The sequence below is a fragment of the Anas platyrhynchos genome, chromosome 25 (genome assembly GCF_047663525.1).
Source record: "Anas platyrhynchos isolate ZD024472 breed Pekin duck chromosome 25, IASCAAS_PekinDuck_T2T, whole genome shotgun sequence".
NCBI classification, from domain to species: Eukaryota; Metazoa; Chordata; class Aves; order Anseriformes; family Anatidae; genus Anas; species Anas platyrhynchos.
This window is the reverse complement of record NC_092611.1, coordinates 8,497,962-8,515,741: the sequence shown is the minus strand read 5'-3', so window position 1 is coordinate 8,515,741 and position 17,780 is coordinate 8,497,962. Positions and strand designations below refer to the sequence as shown.

Genomic DNA, 17,780 nt, shown 5'->3' with positions numbered 1-17,780 from the left:
CCAGCTCCGGGCTGTGCTCACAATCCCTCCCTAGCCCCCCTGAAATCACTGTGTAAGGCACAGGGTGCCTTTAGCAGTGCTGTTGCTTTACAAATCAAAATGCTGCACCAGCGCTGCTGTGGGCTTGACCTGCAAAGGCATGCTGAGCTGATAAAGTAGTATTGTGGCACGGAGGTTTGGGGGAAGATCACAGCTAAACTCTGAAAAGCTAACATACTTCTTTCTTCCAGGAGAAGGAAAAGCTGAACAGTGGTGAAGTTTCCAAAACAGCACGACCTTTAAAGCTTTTCCTCTGTCACTGTTGCTTTGCTTCAGTGTAGGTGCTTGAAAAGATTTCCTGCGTGACATTTTGATCTTTTTAGTATATCCTCCAACTGGATTGATATTCTGACCATCCTTTGGTGTTTCAGCTGTTATCACCGGCAAGCCCTTTTTTATCAGTTCAAATTGTCCTTGTGGCTTTGTTCATTAAGATGTACAATACGATACAGCAGAGCAAACCGCATAATTTGAATTACCCCTGGAGTTGTTACTTGAAATACTGGTTTTGGACAGCTGTTGTTTCCTGGGAGATAAAGGTTCTTCATAATAACCAAGCCCTCATCTTTGGCATAAGGAAGAACGGAGTGTTTTAGCCTGCCATTTCAAACACTCTTTTGCTGCCTTCTGGACTTGCCTAGCACATACACTTCCACGCCCCAGGATCTACAGAGTTACCTGTACATCCAAATTTGCATTTATCACACTTTCTCTGCAGCTAGATCTTGCAGGTGTCTTGGCAACCATTCTAGTGGAGACCTGAGGGTGCAACATGCATGCACGTTACCAGTATTTCAAGCCTTGCATTGGGTGCTATTGATTCTGCGAAGCCCAGGCTGTCCATCTTGCAACAGTGCCAAGCTGGCAGATGTGACTATTGCATGTCTTTAGTGCAGTTTTAAACCCTATTTTAAACCCAAATATCCCTTAGAATATGCAGTAAGAGGTGTGCACGTTCAGGGGGCTGAGGCATTGCTGGCAGTGGCTCTGGATTAAAAATTCCCAAGACTGCTCATGCCCCATGATGAGACCCACTGAAAGGCACTGAGCTCGTGCTGTCAAAACACTACAAGATCCTCTGGGATGGCGAGTTTTTTTTTGTAAGCAGGCCCAAGAAAGTTCAGTTTCTCTCAAAGCTGTTCTAAAGTCAGCAAGCTCCACTACAGGAATGGTTAAATGATGCTGAATCTGAACGTTGCATCTTAACAAGGCTCATGTATTGGCTGAGCTCTCCTTTTTGCCCCTGGGGGCCATGCATTAGCCCACTGGAAGTGAGTGAGGGCGGAGATCCTTTGTGTCTACTTGACAAAGGCTATGTAGATGCCAGCTCTGTATGGTCCATATAAAAAAAACACATTTTTATACCATATTAGCTACCGAAGAAGTAATAATATATAGAAATCTTAAATTATTGAGAAAGAAATGGTGTGACATTTTCAGGCCATGAATTCACATGCCAGAAAACTTCTTTAAAACGAGGATAATGATTATTTTATCCTGAGCAGAAGTTTTTTATTTTCTGATTACATCTGGTTGTGTGGAAAAACTACAGTTGTATGGGATTTATTCCACCACTAATCCAAAAAGGTAGTGGGTGGGAAGAATGCAATAAAAGCCATTCTTTGCTCAAATTACCTTGCAGCAGGTTTGTAGGAGGTGAAGAGGCAACGTGGGGATTACTGAAGTACATGTGCACTAGCAGCATCGCAGGCTTTAAATCTGACCAGGTATGGTTGCTTGTGTTTGTTTCTGGTGGTGGTGTTCACGGGGAGTTTCATCATAAATAGCGAGCGTGTCTGTTCCCCTGGCAGATTAAAAGGATGGTTGTGGTCGGCTCCAGCCTGGCTGTGAGGGCCACACACATCCTCTTTGGGTGCTTTTTGCCCATTCCATGCTCAGAGCGGTCGTGGTGCCGGCAGCCCCAAGGGGAGCCTCGTGCGGGGCCAGGTGCTGCCTGCCCCCCAGGGCTGGCTGCACAGAGACTTGGCGCGGTGATTTGCTTCCCCAAATTATTTATTGCTTAGCTTTTGCTTTTAGCTGAAGCTTCTGCATGTCCCCGGTAAAATGTCAAGTTAATTTACAGATGATACTGCACTCTTCTGACATTTTCATCCGGTATGTGACCACATTAAAGGGAATAAAGGAAGAGAGAATAACTCACAGGCCTGTTAAAAATGAAACGAAATCCAGTCTTCTGGTACCACTTACAGTCAGTAGCAGACACGGTACTGTCACGCCTGGTGTTATGGGTGATAATGCAGTGAAAGCGGTGCAGAAACCATCTTTGTGTCCTGCCGAAAACTTGGACGTTCAGGAAAGCGAGGGCAGGAGGGAACCGTGCACAGGACACCCCATGCCCTGGACACCCCATCCCCTGGGACACCTTGAGCTGAGCATGGGTGGAGTACAGATGGGCAACATTTGCACAGGTTTTGTATGCCACAGCGTGGTGGGCCAGCTTTGTGGACACAAGGTGCTTCCAGCCAGAGCCAGCAGAGCGGCGTGGGTGAATGCCTGAGCCTGCATAGATCGGTGTTGGCTGCTGGATGAAGTTTCAGCTGAATCTGTAAAGGTTCTTGGCACTATATTCAGGAGGTCAGGATTTAAATAAAAAACAAAATCCTTTTAGAGCTTGCTGGAAAAACATAGGAAGGCGTAGCCTGAGCTGCAGCACTGATTTAGGAATATTTTTGTTCTTGTCACACACAGCTTCCATACAGATTGTGATTATTTTTGTGAAACATCTGCTCTGCAAATCAAATTGTCCCTGGGGTGCATTGCAACATGCCCATACACAAAAGCTTTCAGCACAAGCTGGAATCACTTTACAGAGGTCCGTCATATAGGATCATAATGCACAGTACATTTTTATTCATCCTTCTGAGGAATATTTGGAGAACGGAAGAACTGCTGCGGTTTTTCATTTTGTGGGGATTTTTAAGCTCTTTTGCCCCTCAGACAACTGTCTCACAATGTAGTTGAAAGGTAACACGACTGTTAATGTCTAACAGGTGTCACAGGTCAGTGGAAATTAGGAGGATTTGCGTAGTTTTTTTTTTTTTATTTGCCTTGAAGGTTTGAAATAAAGCAGAAATCTTCTGTGTATAGTACAGAACACTGATACCTAAGGTTGCTGTGAAAACAGTACAGTGAAGGGATCTGTGCTTGTCCTGGTAACTAAATGTGAAGTAGTCTAGAAAATCAGAAAGAATAAGAGCTCCACAAGTCAGTGCTTAAGTATCAAAGTATCAAGTAGATATTCATAGTTATTAATATCTATTGAAAGTGGTAAAAAAAAAAAAAAAAAAAAAAAGCTGTATATGAAATGTGTGTTTTGCTGTTATTTTGATTAGGTGTTGCTGTAATGCTCTTTGCAATAGCTGTGTGCTGTTAAGCTCCAATGTATCAGTGTATTTCTCTAAGGCTGTAGCACTGCAGTTCAATTGAAGAAAGAAAATAAGCATTCAAGTTTGTGAATTTAATTTAGCTACTAGGGTTTTAATTTTCTCCATTGTGCTCATTCTGTTCAAGGCTGTGGACTAATTACGGACTGGTTTAAAGGCCCAGTCTGTCACACTCAGCCAACAGTTTTAAGTTGGAGACAATCCATTTGAAAAAATTAGAAGGCGTAACAGTGGAGCTCGTAACTCAACTAAATGTTGCCCAGATGCTTTTGTGCAGTAATTTCATAAATGCATGCAGATATGTGTGTGTGTGTGGCTGCGTAGCTACTTAACAAAGCGGTGAATGCGTAAAAGTTGGGTGTTGCTCGAGTTTTCTTGTTTGGCAGATGCCACCATCTGTATCACAGCACAGTGTGTTACTGTCCTTGTTCAAGAGCTGGCCACGGTAAAGTCTGTTCTTACCACTGATACTAAAAAGAAATCATTATTAAGTGAAAAGTGGAGCTTTATGGAGGCCAATAGTTATATTTTGACTTCCCTGTTTAATTATGAATCAGTCCTCCAGTGAACTTACATACAGGTAGATTTTGAAAGACTGTTACACTGGTTATACTTCTACATAGAGCAACTTCTGTTGAGTATTCCTGATTGAAATCAGGAAAAGAACCCTTGTCTGTTTCATCTTCATCTTAAGGTCAAAAGTGCCACATGGAGCTTCTTTGTTTCTCTGCTTTTCTTCATCCTCTCTGCTTTGCCACATCTTGTAAAACAGCCCTGGTTCAGCACCAGCTCATTTGAACTGATATGCATCAGCTTGGTGCGACTGTGTGACAGCGGTTCACACCTGTCACTTACAACCAGAACGGTGCTTTTTGGTGATGGCGAAGTCTTTCACGGGCTTTGCTAAACCTTTAAGTCAGAAACATATCAAGTGCTTCGTTTTTACTCCATACATGAGGAAAGGGGATCAGATTTTTCATCTAGGGTCTGGGGCAGAAGTCTGATCACTGGAGTTCTGTATGTCTGGTCTGGCATATAGAGATGGTTATTCTTTTTTTTTTAAAAAAAAAAAAAAAAAAGTTTAAAGTTAGCCAGTCTGTCTTAAAATTCTGGGTTGTCTTAGCAGCAACATTGCAGGGCCTGGGATGTTCCTTCTTACATAAGGCAGAAGAGCGATGGAGCTTGGCGTATGCACAGTTCTACATATATTCATTAATTTCATACCAAAGCAATGATGGCAATTTTTCTCTCCTTTGTAATGCAACTGCTGTAGTAGTGTGTGTGTGTTGGGGTGTATCCTTTGCTTTATTTTAACGTGAGATTATTCCTCTTTGGAGCACTGTGTATTTACAATCGTTCTCAAAGAAGACTCTGGGATTGAACTGGACTTCCAGACAATTCATTCTAAACTTTAACTGGTCTGTGTTTCCTATTGCAATCATCCAAACCATTTGCTAATCATAACTTTGTCATTCCAGCTGCAGCCAACATGTTGTTTGACTTGGATATTTGTTCGCACTTACAACTGCTTGAGAACTTTATTTTTTGTAACCTGTTGGTCTCTGTCCCCAGATGGGGAAGCGAGATGCACTGTCCAGTTTGCACTGTTTCTTGACTAATATCTCTTCCAGCACGTGAATACGAGTTTGCTTTCAGCAGATTTTCTATTTAGTGTAAAAGCTGACATAACTTTTTTTTTATTTCAGGAAGACAGTAAATTGAGACTATTTATAGATGCCAAGATGCTATCTCAGGAATTAATACTCAGTTTTATAATCCTTTCTAAACACAACTTCCCCCCTCACCTTCACCACCATTTTCCCCTTCACCATTTGCTTGGTAAAAATGAGGCATTATTTGAGGATTGCTACTCAGAAACAAAGAAGAGTCCCAGTCTTGTTCTCATCTGTGCTTTGGAAGGCTTCCCTTGCAGCCTCCACCAGAGTTCCCAGCAGGAGAACAAATGCTAGCATATTTAAGTGTGTGTTAGACTTGATTGCCAAGATGAGAACAGTATATGTTGGCAGTGGAAACAGGCTAATGACAGCTTGATAATCTGTTATGCAAATTTTGGTGTAGTTTGTTAAATTGTGCAGGGTTTATTTGTTTTGCTTTTATAATTAAAGCATGTAGACCTTGTATCTGTAAGCATTGTGTATTCCTTGTATGATTCCTGTCCTCATTGGTGCTTCAGAAAACCAGACTAGGGCTGTCCTCAGCTAAATTAAAAAGGAATGGGTCCTCACTTTTCCACTGCTTTTTCTGAATGTGCAGGAAGGCTACCCTTCCTAGGGTTCTCCGGACAGCAATTAATTAGCAGAAACACCAATGTGAATTGTCCATTGTTGCTACAAAACCGAAGTTCCAGGCTGGTTCGCAAAACATGCAGTAGAGCGCTTCATTTAAACATTGCCTGCATCAAACCAAGCAGAGTTCTCTGAAGCCCTGTCTTTGCTGAGAATAACCACATCTGGGCTTTGTTGTCAGTGTTGATAGGTATTCACAAAGTTGTGGTTATATCCTGAAGTCAGACTATTACAGCAAGCAGCCAACAAGTCTGTCTAGTAAGAGCAACTGATAGGTCCTAGCAAACAGGAGGAGGATATCTAGAACCAGATGAGATTATCTAATAATGGGACTCCGGATAACATGAAGGACATATGATTCAGACCCAGTGGTATCTGAAATAGCATAATGTGCTGTCAGAATGGAATTGTCTAGAAAAGACTGTGACTTTGGGTCTGTCTGTAGAATTGCACATTCCAAACACCTTTGAAAAGATGAAACTGAGTTGGCAACTCCAAGAAATTTCCCGTGGCTTGCAATGTCAATGGAGTAAAATCAGCTTTGTACCAACAACCACCCCCTAAAAAAATAATATAATATAACTAAACGTTGACCACAAAAAAAAAAAAAAAAGTTTGAGGGTGTGATCCAGTGAAACTCAGCTCCAGAATTCAGGACATGTTTCACATCAGAGGGACTGGGAATATCTACTTGCATTTGTCCATTCTAGAACAGCTTTTTTTACACTGAAAAGAGATGCAGCTTGTGGGCACGTGGTTCAGCATAAGGAAGGCAAAAAGGCCATGTATGCAGCTAGTGTGCAATGAGATTTATCATTTGCTTGCCAACTCTAAAAATGGTCTGGACTCAGAGGTTACACTGCAAAGGGGAAGAAACTGAAACAAGATTCATTCACTGTCTCCTGCCAGGTGATCAGGTACCTGGACTGGATGTTGGAGGGAGCGTTTTGGTGAAGGCAATGTTTGAATGTGTAAAAATAAAAATATTTTCTAAGCATCAGCTCTGTGTGCTGGAGCTCTGTGTGCTGGTCCTGAGCTTCTGTTTTGGTACTTACCAACAGAAGAGTTGGTGTTGGTGTTCTCCCCATCTCATGTTCCCATGACTTTGCAACCACCAGTAATTGTTCTGGCAAGGTCCTGGAGAAAAAAAAATAAATAAAAATTTACTGTTTTCCTCAGGCTCATAGCTTTTGAACTCGAGGCATGTCTTCTAAACAGTGCAACTCACTTCAAATGCTTTTTGCCTTTCATTTTATTATTGCTTGTCACGCAATGTTCTTTGAAAGCTTGCTCATATATTATCTGTTCCATTTTTTCCATTTTCCCTTTTTTTGCATGCTGTTCCTCCTGTTTCTTCCCTTCCTCCAATCCTCTGTTCCCGTGTGTAGACACAACGGCGACGACAGAACCAGCAGTTCACGGTTGGTATCACATTCCTGTTTATCTTATTTCTCAGCACTGCTGAGTGGCAAGACAAGCCTGGGAAGGGGAAGAAAAAAAAGGAAAATGTAGTCTTCAAGGGAAAACCATGTTTCAAGTGGACTGATCTCATAAATATAACATAGTTTTTAAGACTTGAAAGTCTGTCTAGTCTTGTCATTTCAGTTGTGAGTTTCATAGCCAGTTGTTGTGGTTCCAGGCCAGCACCGATTCCCAAAATCCAGGAGAAATGACGCACATGTAAGAGGAGTGCAAAGGAAGCAAATAATTTATTCAGCAATCTCGATTACTGGGGTAATCATTTCAAACATTAAAAAGAAATCTGGCTTTTGAAAATATGAATTCAAATTTAATTTTTCAAGAGATGCATGAAATTTTCAGCATTTTTTAAATTTTATTTCAAGTTTATAAGAGGTGGCCTCCAGCAGGAGCACCAGAGTCGAGCGGCATGCTTGGTATTCTGCGGGAGTTCGGCAGACAAGCCCCTTGCCTTGGAGGTCAGAAGGGAAGTTTTCATTATTACACTGCAGAAGGAGATTTTAAAAACAAATAGCAACACTTTCTTATCAGCATAGCAGTCTAGCAAACTAACCCTTCTCATCTGCTCAAGGAAGTCTAGCTAACAGCTTGACAGCTTCCTTAGCTTCCTACATTTTTAAAGCAAGCTTAAATAGTCACTTCAGACTGAAAGTTGAGCATACAGTTTTTTGGCACAAGCTTGCTTTTCAGCTGAAGAACCAAAACCTCTGACAATTCTAATTAAGACTAATCCATGTTTGAGTTTGCTATTTTAGTGGTTTTTTTTTTAAAGTTTGATAAATCAACTGTTTTTCTTTTTGATATTAAATTATATAAGCCAGAAGTCTGTAGTGCTGAACTATCTTTTTTTCTTGCTTTCTCCCAACAAAGCACAGCTCTGGTAATATAGGCAGATGGAGGACTGAGTAAAATTGGGGTTAAACAGCACTGCCCCTACCAAACGGAAGGAAAAGCAGCTCTTTTTCCAATTTACCTACATGGATGCATTTTTCCACTTTATGTAAAACTTCAAGGCATTCAGACATACTTCTGTTTTCTATACGTTGCTGATCTCCCCATGTACATTTTGTATAATGTCGAGATTCAACATCAGTAAGTTTGTAGCTACTGCCATGGAAGTCATGGCAAGGTAATAAAAGTCCCAAGTGACATCTCATCTCGCTCTACACTAATGCCTGTGAAAGTCAGATGAAGGCAAAAACGTTAATCACCCAATCATCACCCCTGGGGAAAGTCCTGAAGGCTTTAAAGGCAGCGAAAGACAATGAACGTGGGAGCATGGTTGAATTAAATAACAGCTTAAGAAAAGGACTTGTTAGCTTTAGGTAATTGATGTTACAGGAAAATATAGGTAAACAATTTAGCATTTTTCATGTAGATGAGGCTGTTTTCCATGGCGATAGAAATTAAAGGTGGTCGATCTACTCAAGCACTTACCCCAGTAGTGGAGCTTGAGAAGCCTCTGAGATCCTGTCAGTTAAATCAGCTGGAGTTGCTCTTCCCAGCCCCTGGGGGGGGGGGGTTCTTCCATCAGCTTTTGCCAGCCCTTGCAGTGCCACGCTGAAAGGTGGGTGCTGCGGGCACAGGGTGCTCACCACCGCCGTACTTCAGTTCAGCTGAGGTAACCGTGCCTTTGGTGCCAGGATTTGCTAAGAAAAGGTAGAACGTTGAGGCAAAATAACAAAGAGGACTGCGCTATCAGAAAATAGTACAAATTCACATCTTTCTGTTTTTTTTCAGCACTAGAAATCCATATGTGCAGGGGTTGATTCCTAAACATGGGAAGGGTCAGATAGTTCTGGTATTAGCCTGACTTCAGGCATCTTGGGAAGCCTTTTCTGACACACAAGTCCCCTTAATCTGTGCATAACTGGAGCTGCTCTGGGGAAAAGCCCACGAGAATCTGATTCTCCCTGAGGTCAGGCTGGGAAGCTCTTGCACCAGACAGGGGGAGACGCAGCATCGTCACCCTGGCCTGATTCTTCGGTGCAGTTCCTGATGGTTTCCATCTTGTGGAATCTCTCCATTTTTGTGTCAGGGAAAGCCATAGAAAGCACATTTTTAATTCAAGGAAGGCCTCTGAATATTTTAACCTCTGGGGGGAGGAGAGCAGCTGCATAAGATTGACAACTGAAATGACAAGTAAACCTAATCAAATTAGTTCTGACAGACTTTTCTGCCTTAAAAATCAGCCTGTTTTGTACTGAACTCCACTGTGTTTGCCCTCCTGGGTTCTTTTCCTGCGAAGACTCTGGGGTTTCTTTCCAAGCTTGTATTGCTGGAGTGTGTATGGAGTATACCAGGTGTTTATGTACGTTGGCCATTTGTTCTTACCAATGTCCAATTGGAGTGAGCATGTATGTGAATGACTAGAAATGCATGGGCATGAACTAAAGCCAAATGGATTTTCTCCAAAAACGATTTCAAATGAATTGGGGGAAGAAAAAATAATAAACCAAAACCAAACCAAACCAAAAAACAAAAAAACAAAAACAACCAACAAACCAAACCTAAAAAAGAGATTGATAGCAAAGAAAATGAAACGTAAGGCTAGTGTGGAACCAGCACAATACTTCAATCGGGGAAAGGATTTTTGAGTAATTTAATTTTTTGGAGTGTATCCTAGAGGACTGGGGGGAAAAGGAGTCCTGTATGTGTATGCATGTAAAAGCGGTAGCAAAACCCCTGCCATTCCTGTTTTCTTACGGAATGGAGTTAACAGCAGCAATGCATGAGTGACTTAAAGCACGAACATTGTTAACTCTTTTGTTTAAAAATGAGAGTTTAACTGTAAATTTTCTGATGCACTGTCTCCTTTCTCTGCACTGTTCATTGCCAGAACTCCAATAACAGCATGGTCATGGCCGGCAGGAAGGCTTGTGCTTCTGCTGCACTGCACTACACTGGGTTTACTGAACTTAAACCCTCCTTCCCTTCTCTTTTGCACTTCATGTGTCAGGGAGCCAGTGGGGCTGAAGCACTGGTGCATTTTGAAATCACAGTTCCCTGCCTGCACGCAGTCAAAATGAGGGCACCCGTTGGTGCAGCTGTGGCAGCACCGGCTCTGGAAGTCTGCCACCACTGAACTTGGAAAATGTTTTTTCCCATTCCCTTTCTTCTCTCCTGTACCCCTCCTCCCCCTAAAAATCAAAATGCAAATTTTTGATTTCTTAAATGTGCTGGCTCCACAGCTTTCTAAGGAACACAGCCTTGCAGGGTTGCTGCCCTCTGAGAAAGTTTTTGTGTGAGATTACCAAGCTCGCTTTTTGCCTCCTGTACCAGTAGAACATGTAAAAACAGCCATGACCTCATACACGATGTTCTTTTGCTACAGCAAAAGTAACAAATTTTATGTTTTTTCCCCCAAAATTTTTCCCCCCACCCTATGGTAAGCTAAGAGCTTAAACAAGCTTCTTAATGATTTTTAAATCACACAGACAATGCCCATTGCCATGCGTTACGTCTGCTACATGTGTTATGCATGTATGTCTTTGGGCACCTGGGTGCATACACCAAAGGGACCAGCAGCTGGCGATCCCTCCCAGCAGCAGGCTCTGGCTCCATACCAGGGTGCCCCGAGCTGCCTTCAGCTCCCTTCCTGAGGCAGAAGGAAGGTGCTGTTCTTTTAGGATAGGCAGAACTTCTGCTAACGTTAATTAGAAAATAGGGTGTAAAAAATCTCTTCTGAAGCTGGCAAAGCAGGAAGTCTGGAGTGAAGGTTCAATGGTACGAAAACATCCCAAACAAGAGCGAAGAGTTGCAAGAAAACGCGTTGTCCATAATAGAGCAGAGGAATTATTTTCTAAGCTGGAAATACTTCCTGAAGGCTGATACGAATTTTTGGTCTTAGCAAGGTTTTGTAAACAAATATTTAACACTTCTGCGTTAAGCTGTTGTTGCTTTTTCCAGTTGTGTTCAGTCTCTGAAAATGAGGCTGAAGCCAAAAGCTCAGCCATGCCAGAGCACTAGTCAGCTTCCAAATCTTGCCAAATTAAACAGCATACAAGGAAAAAAAAGCCTCTGTGCTTTCTGCATTAGCATTATCAAGCAGCTCTGTCTGGCCAACTGCCTTTTTTCCTTTTTAAAAATGCCCTACTTAAAAGTGCAACTAATAGTAAATACATTTATAAATATATTTTCCAGACCTAATCCTTGGGGCAATTGAATAAAACATCACAAAGATCCATGCACATGTTAAGATTTCTGTTCAGCCCTGTAGAATACACAACATAAAACGGAATCTGTAATTGGTTATTTACAGTTTGTTACAAAGGAAAAATTATATTTTGCTTAAAAATTGGAGGTAACCTATGAAGAAGTTCAAAGCATTACTCTGTCAATAAACCTGTAAATAAATGGTGTGTTCATTTAATTGTCTAAACACCTGTATCAGGCTTCAGGATATGCAACTCAGCGTGCTGGTTGTGCACTTTTAAGATTTATTATTTGACAGGGAAATTGTATCTGAGTGAAAAGTTAGCTTTCATTTATTTAAAAGAAGTTGCAGCAGACTTTGAATACATTCTGATCAGACATGAAAAGAAGGGACTTTAATCGCTGATATGAAAGTTTAATGAGAAAAATCAAGAAGTAATTTACCACATTTAAAATGCCTCACAACACATTTTAATACTGTTCAGTGGCATTTTTAAGTATACCAGGTGCAGGTAGAAAACGAATTGTTGAATTGTTAAATTTTCTTTTGAAAAAGATTTTTTTGCTTCATTAAAAATGTAACATTGCCCTTTTTCATTATTGAGAAAATGTGGTTCCTTGTAAGTGAAAGGGAAGACTATACAGGGGCAATTTTAGAGAGAGAAAAGTTGAATGGCTGTTCTGCAGAGCACAGATTTGCATGTCCAATGCTTCTGTGAGTCAACTGTAATTATTTTTTTATATATTATCGTAAAAACTCCCTGAAATCCAATAGTGGTACAAAAACAAATTTCTAGCTATTAATCTAAATGGCTTCCTGCTTTAGAAGATAATTCAGATGGTAGATTCCCGATGACATATTTTAAACACCATCACTGAAAAAGACTTTTATTTTTAATGAGATATATGTATTGCTTATGGCTTTCCAATAGGAGACAAGTCTGCACATTGATTATACTTTATTAATATCTTTGTTATTTAAACGAAAGCCTTTGTCCTAGGAAAAACATGTCTCTAGCCCTCTGTTGCTACCTCCTCCCCAAAATGTAAAAAGTAGATGGGGGATGGGGGTATTTCTGTTCCTCCAAGGCCAGCATCTTGCAGGTAAATTCTCTTTGTGCTCCAAAGCCCCTGTAAGCACAAGGAACCTGTTCTCCAATGTTATTCAGGAGCATATTTAAGCTACATTAGGTGTTTGGGTTTTTTTGGTGTTTTTTTTTTGGCCAGTCATTACTTGAAGAGAGGGGTTATCATGTACTGCAAATAAGCCCAGAACTCAAATTGAGATCCGTTAGCATTCACTGGATCCATTTTACAGAAACTGGGCAAGCACAGAGCGTGTGTTTAGCTGCCACTTAGTGCATTAACAGAACACTGAATTGCTGCTGCTCTCAGTTCTCCCCACAAAACATCTGGATTTTTGTCAGTCTTCAAGCTTTTGCTGACAGTTTTCCAAATGGCCGGTAGTGATAGCGTTTCTTTTGTGTCTGCCTTTTGTGGTCACAAGAGTTTGTCTTGTCGAACTGCTTTATCAGCTTTGAGGACAGATACTTTTTCAGAAATGCACTGAATTTAGGAAATTAAAAAAAATAGTTTCAGATTATTTTTTTTTTTTACAAAAGGTACAGCCTGCAGTCTGCAAGTACAGATGCCTTACAGTTTTGAAATGTGATCCTCAATATTCTTTAATTTATAAATTGCTGTGCTTGTCAACATTACCAAAAATATCTAATTTCTCTGGAAAATTGGAAGAAAAAATTACATTGACATGTATATATAACCTAAATCAAACCAGAATAAATTGGGAAATTCGCCCCTATTTGATGAGTAAAAGACTGAGTCTGGGGGTTTCTGCATGCTGTTATGAATGAGTGATTTTGATTCACCTACATGTTTCGTGTGTTAACAGTGTAGACTGAGGAATGTTTCTGCCAGTCTGTCAGTAATAAAGTAAATGATTGGAATTCTGAAATACAAGTTACTCTGCTCAAACCAGCAGAAGATGGCAAGTGATTGACTCATTTTTTCCCCCAAGAAATTCATCCTCAGTTCTTAAGTGTGTTGTTTTTGTCACTTGAGAAATACAAAGAAAAATGAGTTTGTTTTTACTTGTAAGGCTTTACTCAGTTGCCAAATTCCGCAGAGGAGCTGGACTATGGGGATCTCTCAGGTAAGGGCTAGCACCTAGGTAACGCACTGCTCTTCTACGTAGATACTGGTTCCACTGATTTCTGCGTCTTGGCCATTTTGCATTGTATAGTCGCTATGGTGTGGCAATTATTTGCACACAGTCCTGCAACTTGGAAGTTACGCTGTTTTCTGTTGGGATTTCCCTCCCATTTTTTGGGGCATTGGCACCCTGCTGTGAAACATGAAAACGGGGGAGGCGCATTCAGAGCAGTGGGGTTCACCTTTCAGGCTGTGCGCCAGCTACTGTGGCCTCAGTAGCTTGCAGTAATTTTCCTAACACTAATTTGGAGAATGGTTGAGTTGAAATTTTGTTGGTAAAACACTCAACTACGCTGTAATGTGCAAAACTGTCTTTAGCAAGTGCAGCCGGCTCTACGTCTAGGCTGTTTGGTAAATTCTTGTAAGGGGAATTTCAGGTGGGAGATCAAAAGGAGGTGATTGTTTTATTGGCTGAGATAAAAACAATGATTTGGACCTCTTTTTTATCGACAAGCAACTGGAAGTTGCATAAATGCGACTTTATAGTTGGTCCTTGCAAATTTGCGTGAATTCAGATGAAAAAGTAAAAGCATCCTCAGTGGGTGAGTTGGGGCAATTGGTATGTTCAAAAACAAGGGTCATAGCAGTCTAAACCTCTGATCTTCGTGGTTTGACAGGCTTCCTTAGTGCTTTTGGAAACGAGCCCCTTTTTCGCTGCCGCTTCCCAGACAATCTCTGCAGCTCCCTGCGGGATGGGAAGGAGCCTGGAGATGGCCAGGGGCCACCCAGTGCCCACCACCCATCCCTGCAGGGTCCCTGCCCTCGGGGGGCGTGCAAAGAGCCCTGCCCGGAAGGGTTTGGGTCCAGCACTGTTATTCCCTTTTGCAGTTTACAAAGTCAACGAAAACTAACCCCAGAAAGCAAAGCCCTGAGCCCTCATCTTTTTCTGTAAAATGCTTTAACCCAATCAAACCAGCAGCATCTCTTCCTGCAAGCTACTATAGGTATGCTTTGGCCAAGAGGTTAGAAATGATTGATTAATTCGATATGTATTCTAACACCTGAGCAATACTAATAATTATTGTTGCAGGCCTGGGCCAGATCTCATAGGTAAGAAGCACTAGGTGTCTGTTGAATATCACTGTGTGGATGGAAAGTAACTGTTTTGCTCTGATAAGCTTTATTTTTTTATTTGTATTTTTTTAAAGAAAATACATATTTTGGTGAATGAACAGAAGAACGGGAAACAATTCCACAAAGGAATTCCTCAAAATGGGTGTCTGCTAGCAGTCCTGTCTTTCCCTTAAGTGAATCTTTCTCAGCTTTTGGTAGCAGCACAAGTTAAGTGTAGCATGCCGTTGAGAAGTGACAGTACTGACTGCGGGGGGCGGCGGGGGGTGACGTAGTTGAATTTTGCTGTTACCCTTGCAGTGCAGTCAGCGACACATTCTCTTTTCTCAGAAAGCTGTGGATGTGTTGAATGGCTAGTATGTCTTTCTGACGATATACTTGAACTTTTCTATTTTTGTGAATCTTAAACGTAAGTCAAAATTTGCTTCAGATTTTCCACAAAGCAGTGCAAGCACAACTGCTGGCCGTACCGAGCAGGTGAGCAAGCACCCTTTGTGCACTAACATACACCCATTTTGGAGCATCAGTTTTGAAGACTGATTTTTTTTTTCCCAAGAATTTCAAGATTTCGTTTGTCGCTATCTACGTTGTTTGTGTACGACCAAAGGGTGACTCTACCAAGTCAAACCTACCGGTATTACTGGGAAATAGAGAACCAGCCCTGCACTGTTCTCTGCTATGACCAAAACTCTGCCCTCCATCACATAACTCATGCCCAGACTCCTGAGAAACTGACATAGGATCCCGTTTGTGGACTGGTGTCAGCAAATTTGAGCTGTCAGACGGGTAGCACAGGTGAGTGCTGAGCCAGCTCTGCGTGGGAAGCGCTGCCCCCCACCTCCGCTCCGGCATCGGCTCCGTCCCCTCTGCCCCCGGGGCACTGGAGCCTGCCCTCAGCGCCCGGGCTCCAGCTCAGCCCTCCGAGGGGTGGCACGCTGCTGAGACGTGGTAAAACTGAATGTGTTGGTCCTGCTGCAGTGTTTGCTCAGTGTGCTGTTCGTTTCAGGTACTCGTGTCCTGCTAAATGCTTCAACGGAGGCTCTGCCAACTGTACAATTAAGTAATGCGTCTGTTGCCTTGCATCCAGGTAGCTAGTGTCCAGTGTCGTGTTAACTTTTGCTGGTTGAGCTGTGTGTGTCCATACCACTCACAGACCTTTTGTTCCTAACGTAGAAGAACAGTGCAGAGACAGTTTGTCTCGTGCTTCTGCAGCACAGATTGACTTCTTACTCTACCGCAGCGCTTTTTCAACCTAGTGGTGTTACAGAGACGTTCCCTGCAGTGCTGTGTATCACCAGCCCAAAATGCTACGTATCGGTGTGTATGTATGTGTACACACACAAACATATATAAATATCTATGCTGCTGTGTGCTATGATTGCAATAATCCAGTTAATCTAATTCCATACCTGGGTATTTTCAGTCCCCTCAGGTGCGTTCTGGTCTTCTTGTTTTGCCCAGCAGTGTTGATACACATCTTGTACAACATTGAACAATCAAGAAAGACCTGTGTAGCCTTTACATCTGGTTTGATTAACTAATCAAAACCTGATTAGCACCTTTGTTCAAGGGGGATGCTGATTAATCAATTACTATTGATTGTAAGTGTGGCTCCATTTTCTAGCAGAGAGAAGTCTGAAGAAACAACCAATAAACATTGAGCACCTGTCATAGTGATTAAATTTATTAAAACAAAATGCATTATTTTTTATGAAGCGATCTTGAAATGGGTCACTGAAGAGGAGCTTATTGATTGAAGAAGGATGAACTCCTTGAATATCTCTAGCATAAATTAGACAAAATTCAATTACAATACGACGAACAGGTTAACACTACTCTTTAACAGTCCATCAATAAATTAGAGTAGGGGTAGCACACTTAATGCTGGACTATAGTAATGAATAATATTATTGTTCATCCTGTCATGCAGGTAGTGATTACTGTCCTCCCAGATTGTAGATGAAGACTTTAAAGTGTTTCTGAAATAATGACAGCTTGTTCTTTCCCCTGCTCTGCCCACCAGCACCCCGGCCTGCCCACCCAAATTTTAGTAATGTTCCATGATGTCAAAAACTCCATTCTACAAGAGGATTAACCAGCTATTCATCAAAATAAAATTCAGTGGCAAAATGTTAGTGCTAACTTCCTTTTAAGTTTTCTTCCTATTAGGAAAGAGGAATAGTTGGTTTATCAATATTTCAGAAGTGCATGAGTGACTTAAGGTCATTGCACCTCAATCATGACCAGTAGAGAAGTGTGGAAGCCTGCATCATGTTGGTGTTTTAATTGTGTCATAAACTTAACAGGAAGAAGAAAAGATTGGTAAGTTAGGAATTCTTGAAAGAAATTGATGTAGGTCTTTTCCCTAACATGATGCAGATATTGCATCTAGGAAGCACTGCAGCTATTTATATGTACGTTGTATACATGTACATACGTGCACACAAATTCAACCCGTGTTGTGCTACATCAGTAGCTTGAAATTAATTTTCACCAAGAATAAAAGAGACATTCTTGTGGGAGCGCAGCAATAAATCCAAATATGCCAAAATTAATACCTATACTATATGTTGGTGAAGAACTCTTATCAATTAATCAGAAGCAGTGCTGGAGCACACTGGGAAAACAGTGAGATACACTGTTCAAAGCAATAATAGCAGAAATTGTGCTAGTGGGAAATGTGAGCGACTGGCTCTGTGCTGGAGGTGACCCGCAGACCTTCTGTGCTGCTGGTGAGACTGAAGTCAAGTCACTTGGGAGTTTTTCACCTCTTCTGCAGGCTTTAGCAATAAAGTGATTCATTCCTTGTAGGTCCAAAGCTTTTAACTCCAATGTAATTGATATTTAAAATACTAGCTAGCGGAGTCAGTCAGATCTGATCTAGTCCTTTCTCTTAATCTTGAGATGTTGCCACTTATAAAAAGCAAGAGCAGGAATACACATGAATGTGCATGTATGCATATATATATATATATAAAGCCTCATTAAAAACAGAATTTAATGGAACCTTTTTATGGAGTGGCTGGGAGGAGAAAAGTCTTCCATATGCTAAACCTTGCTGTAGTTGCTTAACCCACATTATTAGGATATTACCATT

The 17,780-nt window shown here is 41.4% G+C and overlaps 1 protein-coding gene across 11 annotated transcripts in view; it reads left to right on the top strand.

The window, feature by feature from the left end:
- The window catches only part of CADM1 (cell adhesion molecule 1), a 178,043-nt gene that overhangs the window by 150,276 nt on the left and 9,987 nt on the right, over positions 1 to 17,780 (top strand). For 5 of the 11 annotated variants that reach the window (XM_038167497.2, XM_038167499.2, XM_072027780.1 and 2 more), the window contains 3 exons: positions 7,138 to 7,170; positions 13,500 to 13,553; positions 15,690 to 15,770. The exons of 2 other annotated variants lie outside the window; for them this stretch is intronic. In XM_038167497.2, coding sequence (XP_038023425.1) covers positions 7,138 to 7,170; positions 13,500 to 13,553; positions 15,690 to 15,770 — 168 coding nt within the window. The remainder of the gene's footprint in view (positions 1 to 7,137; positions 7,171 to 13,499; positions 13,554 to 15,689; positions 15,771 to 17,780) is intronic. 4 more of the 11 variants (XM_038167504.2, XM_038167500.2, XM_038167506.2 and 1 more) reach the window with 2 other exon arrangements.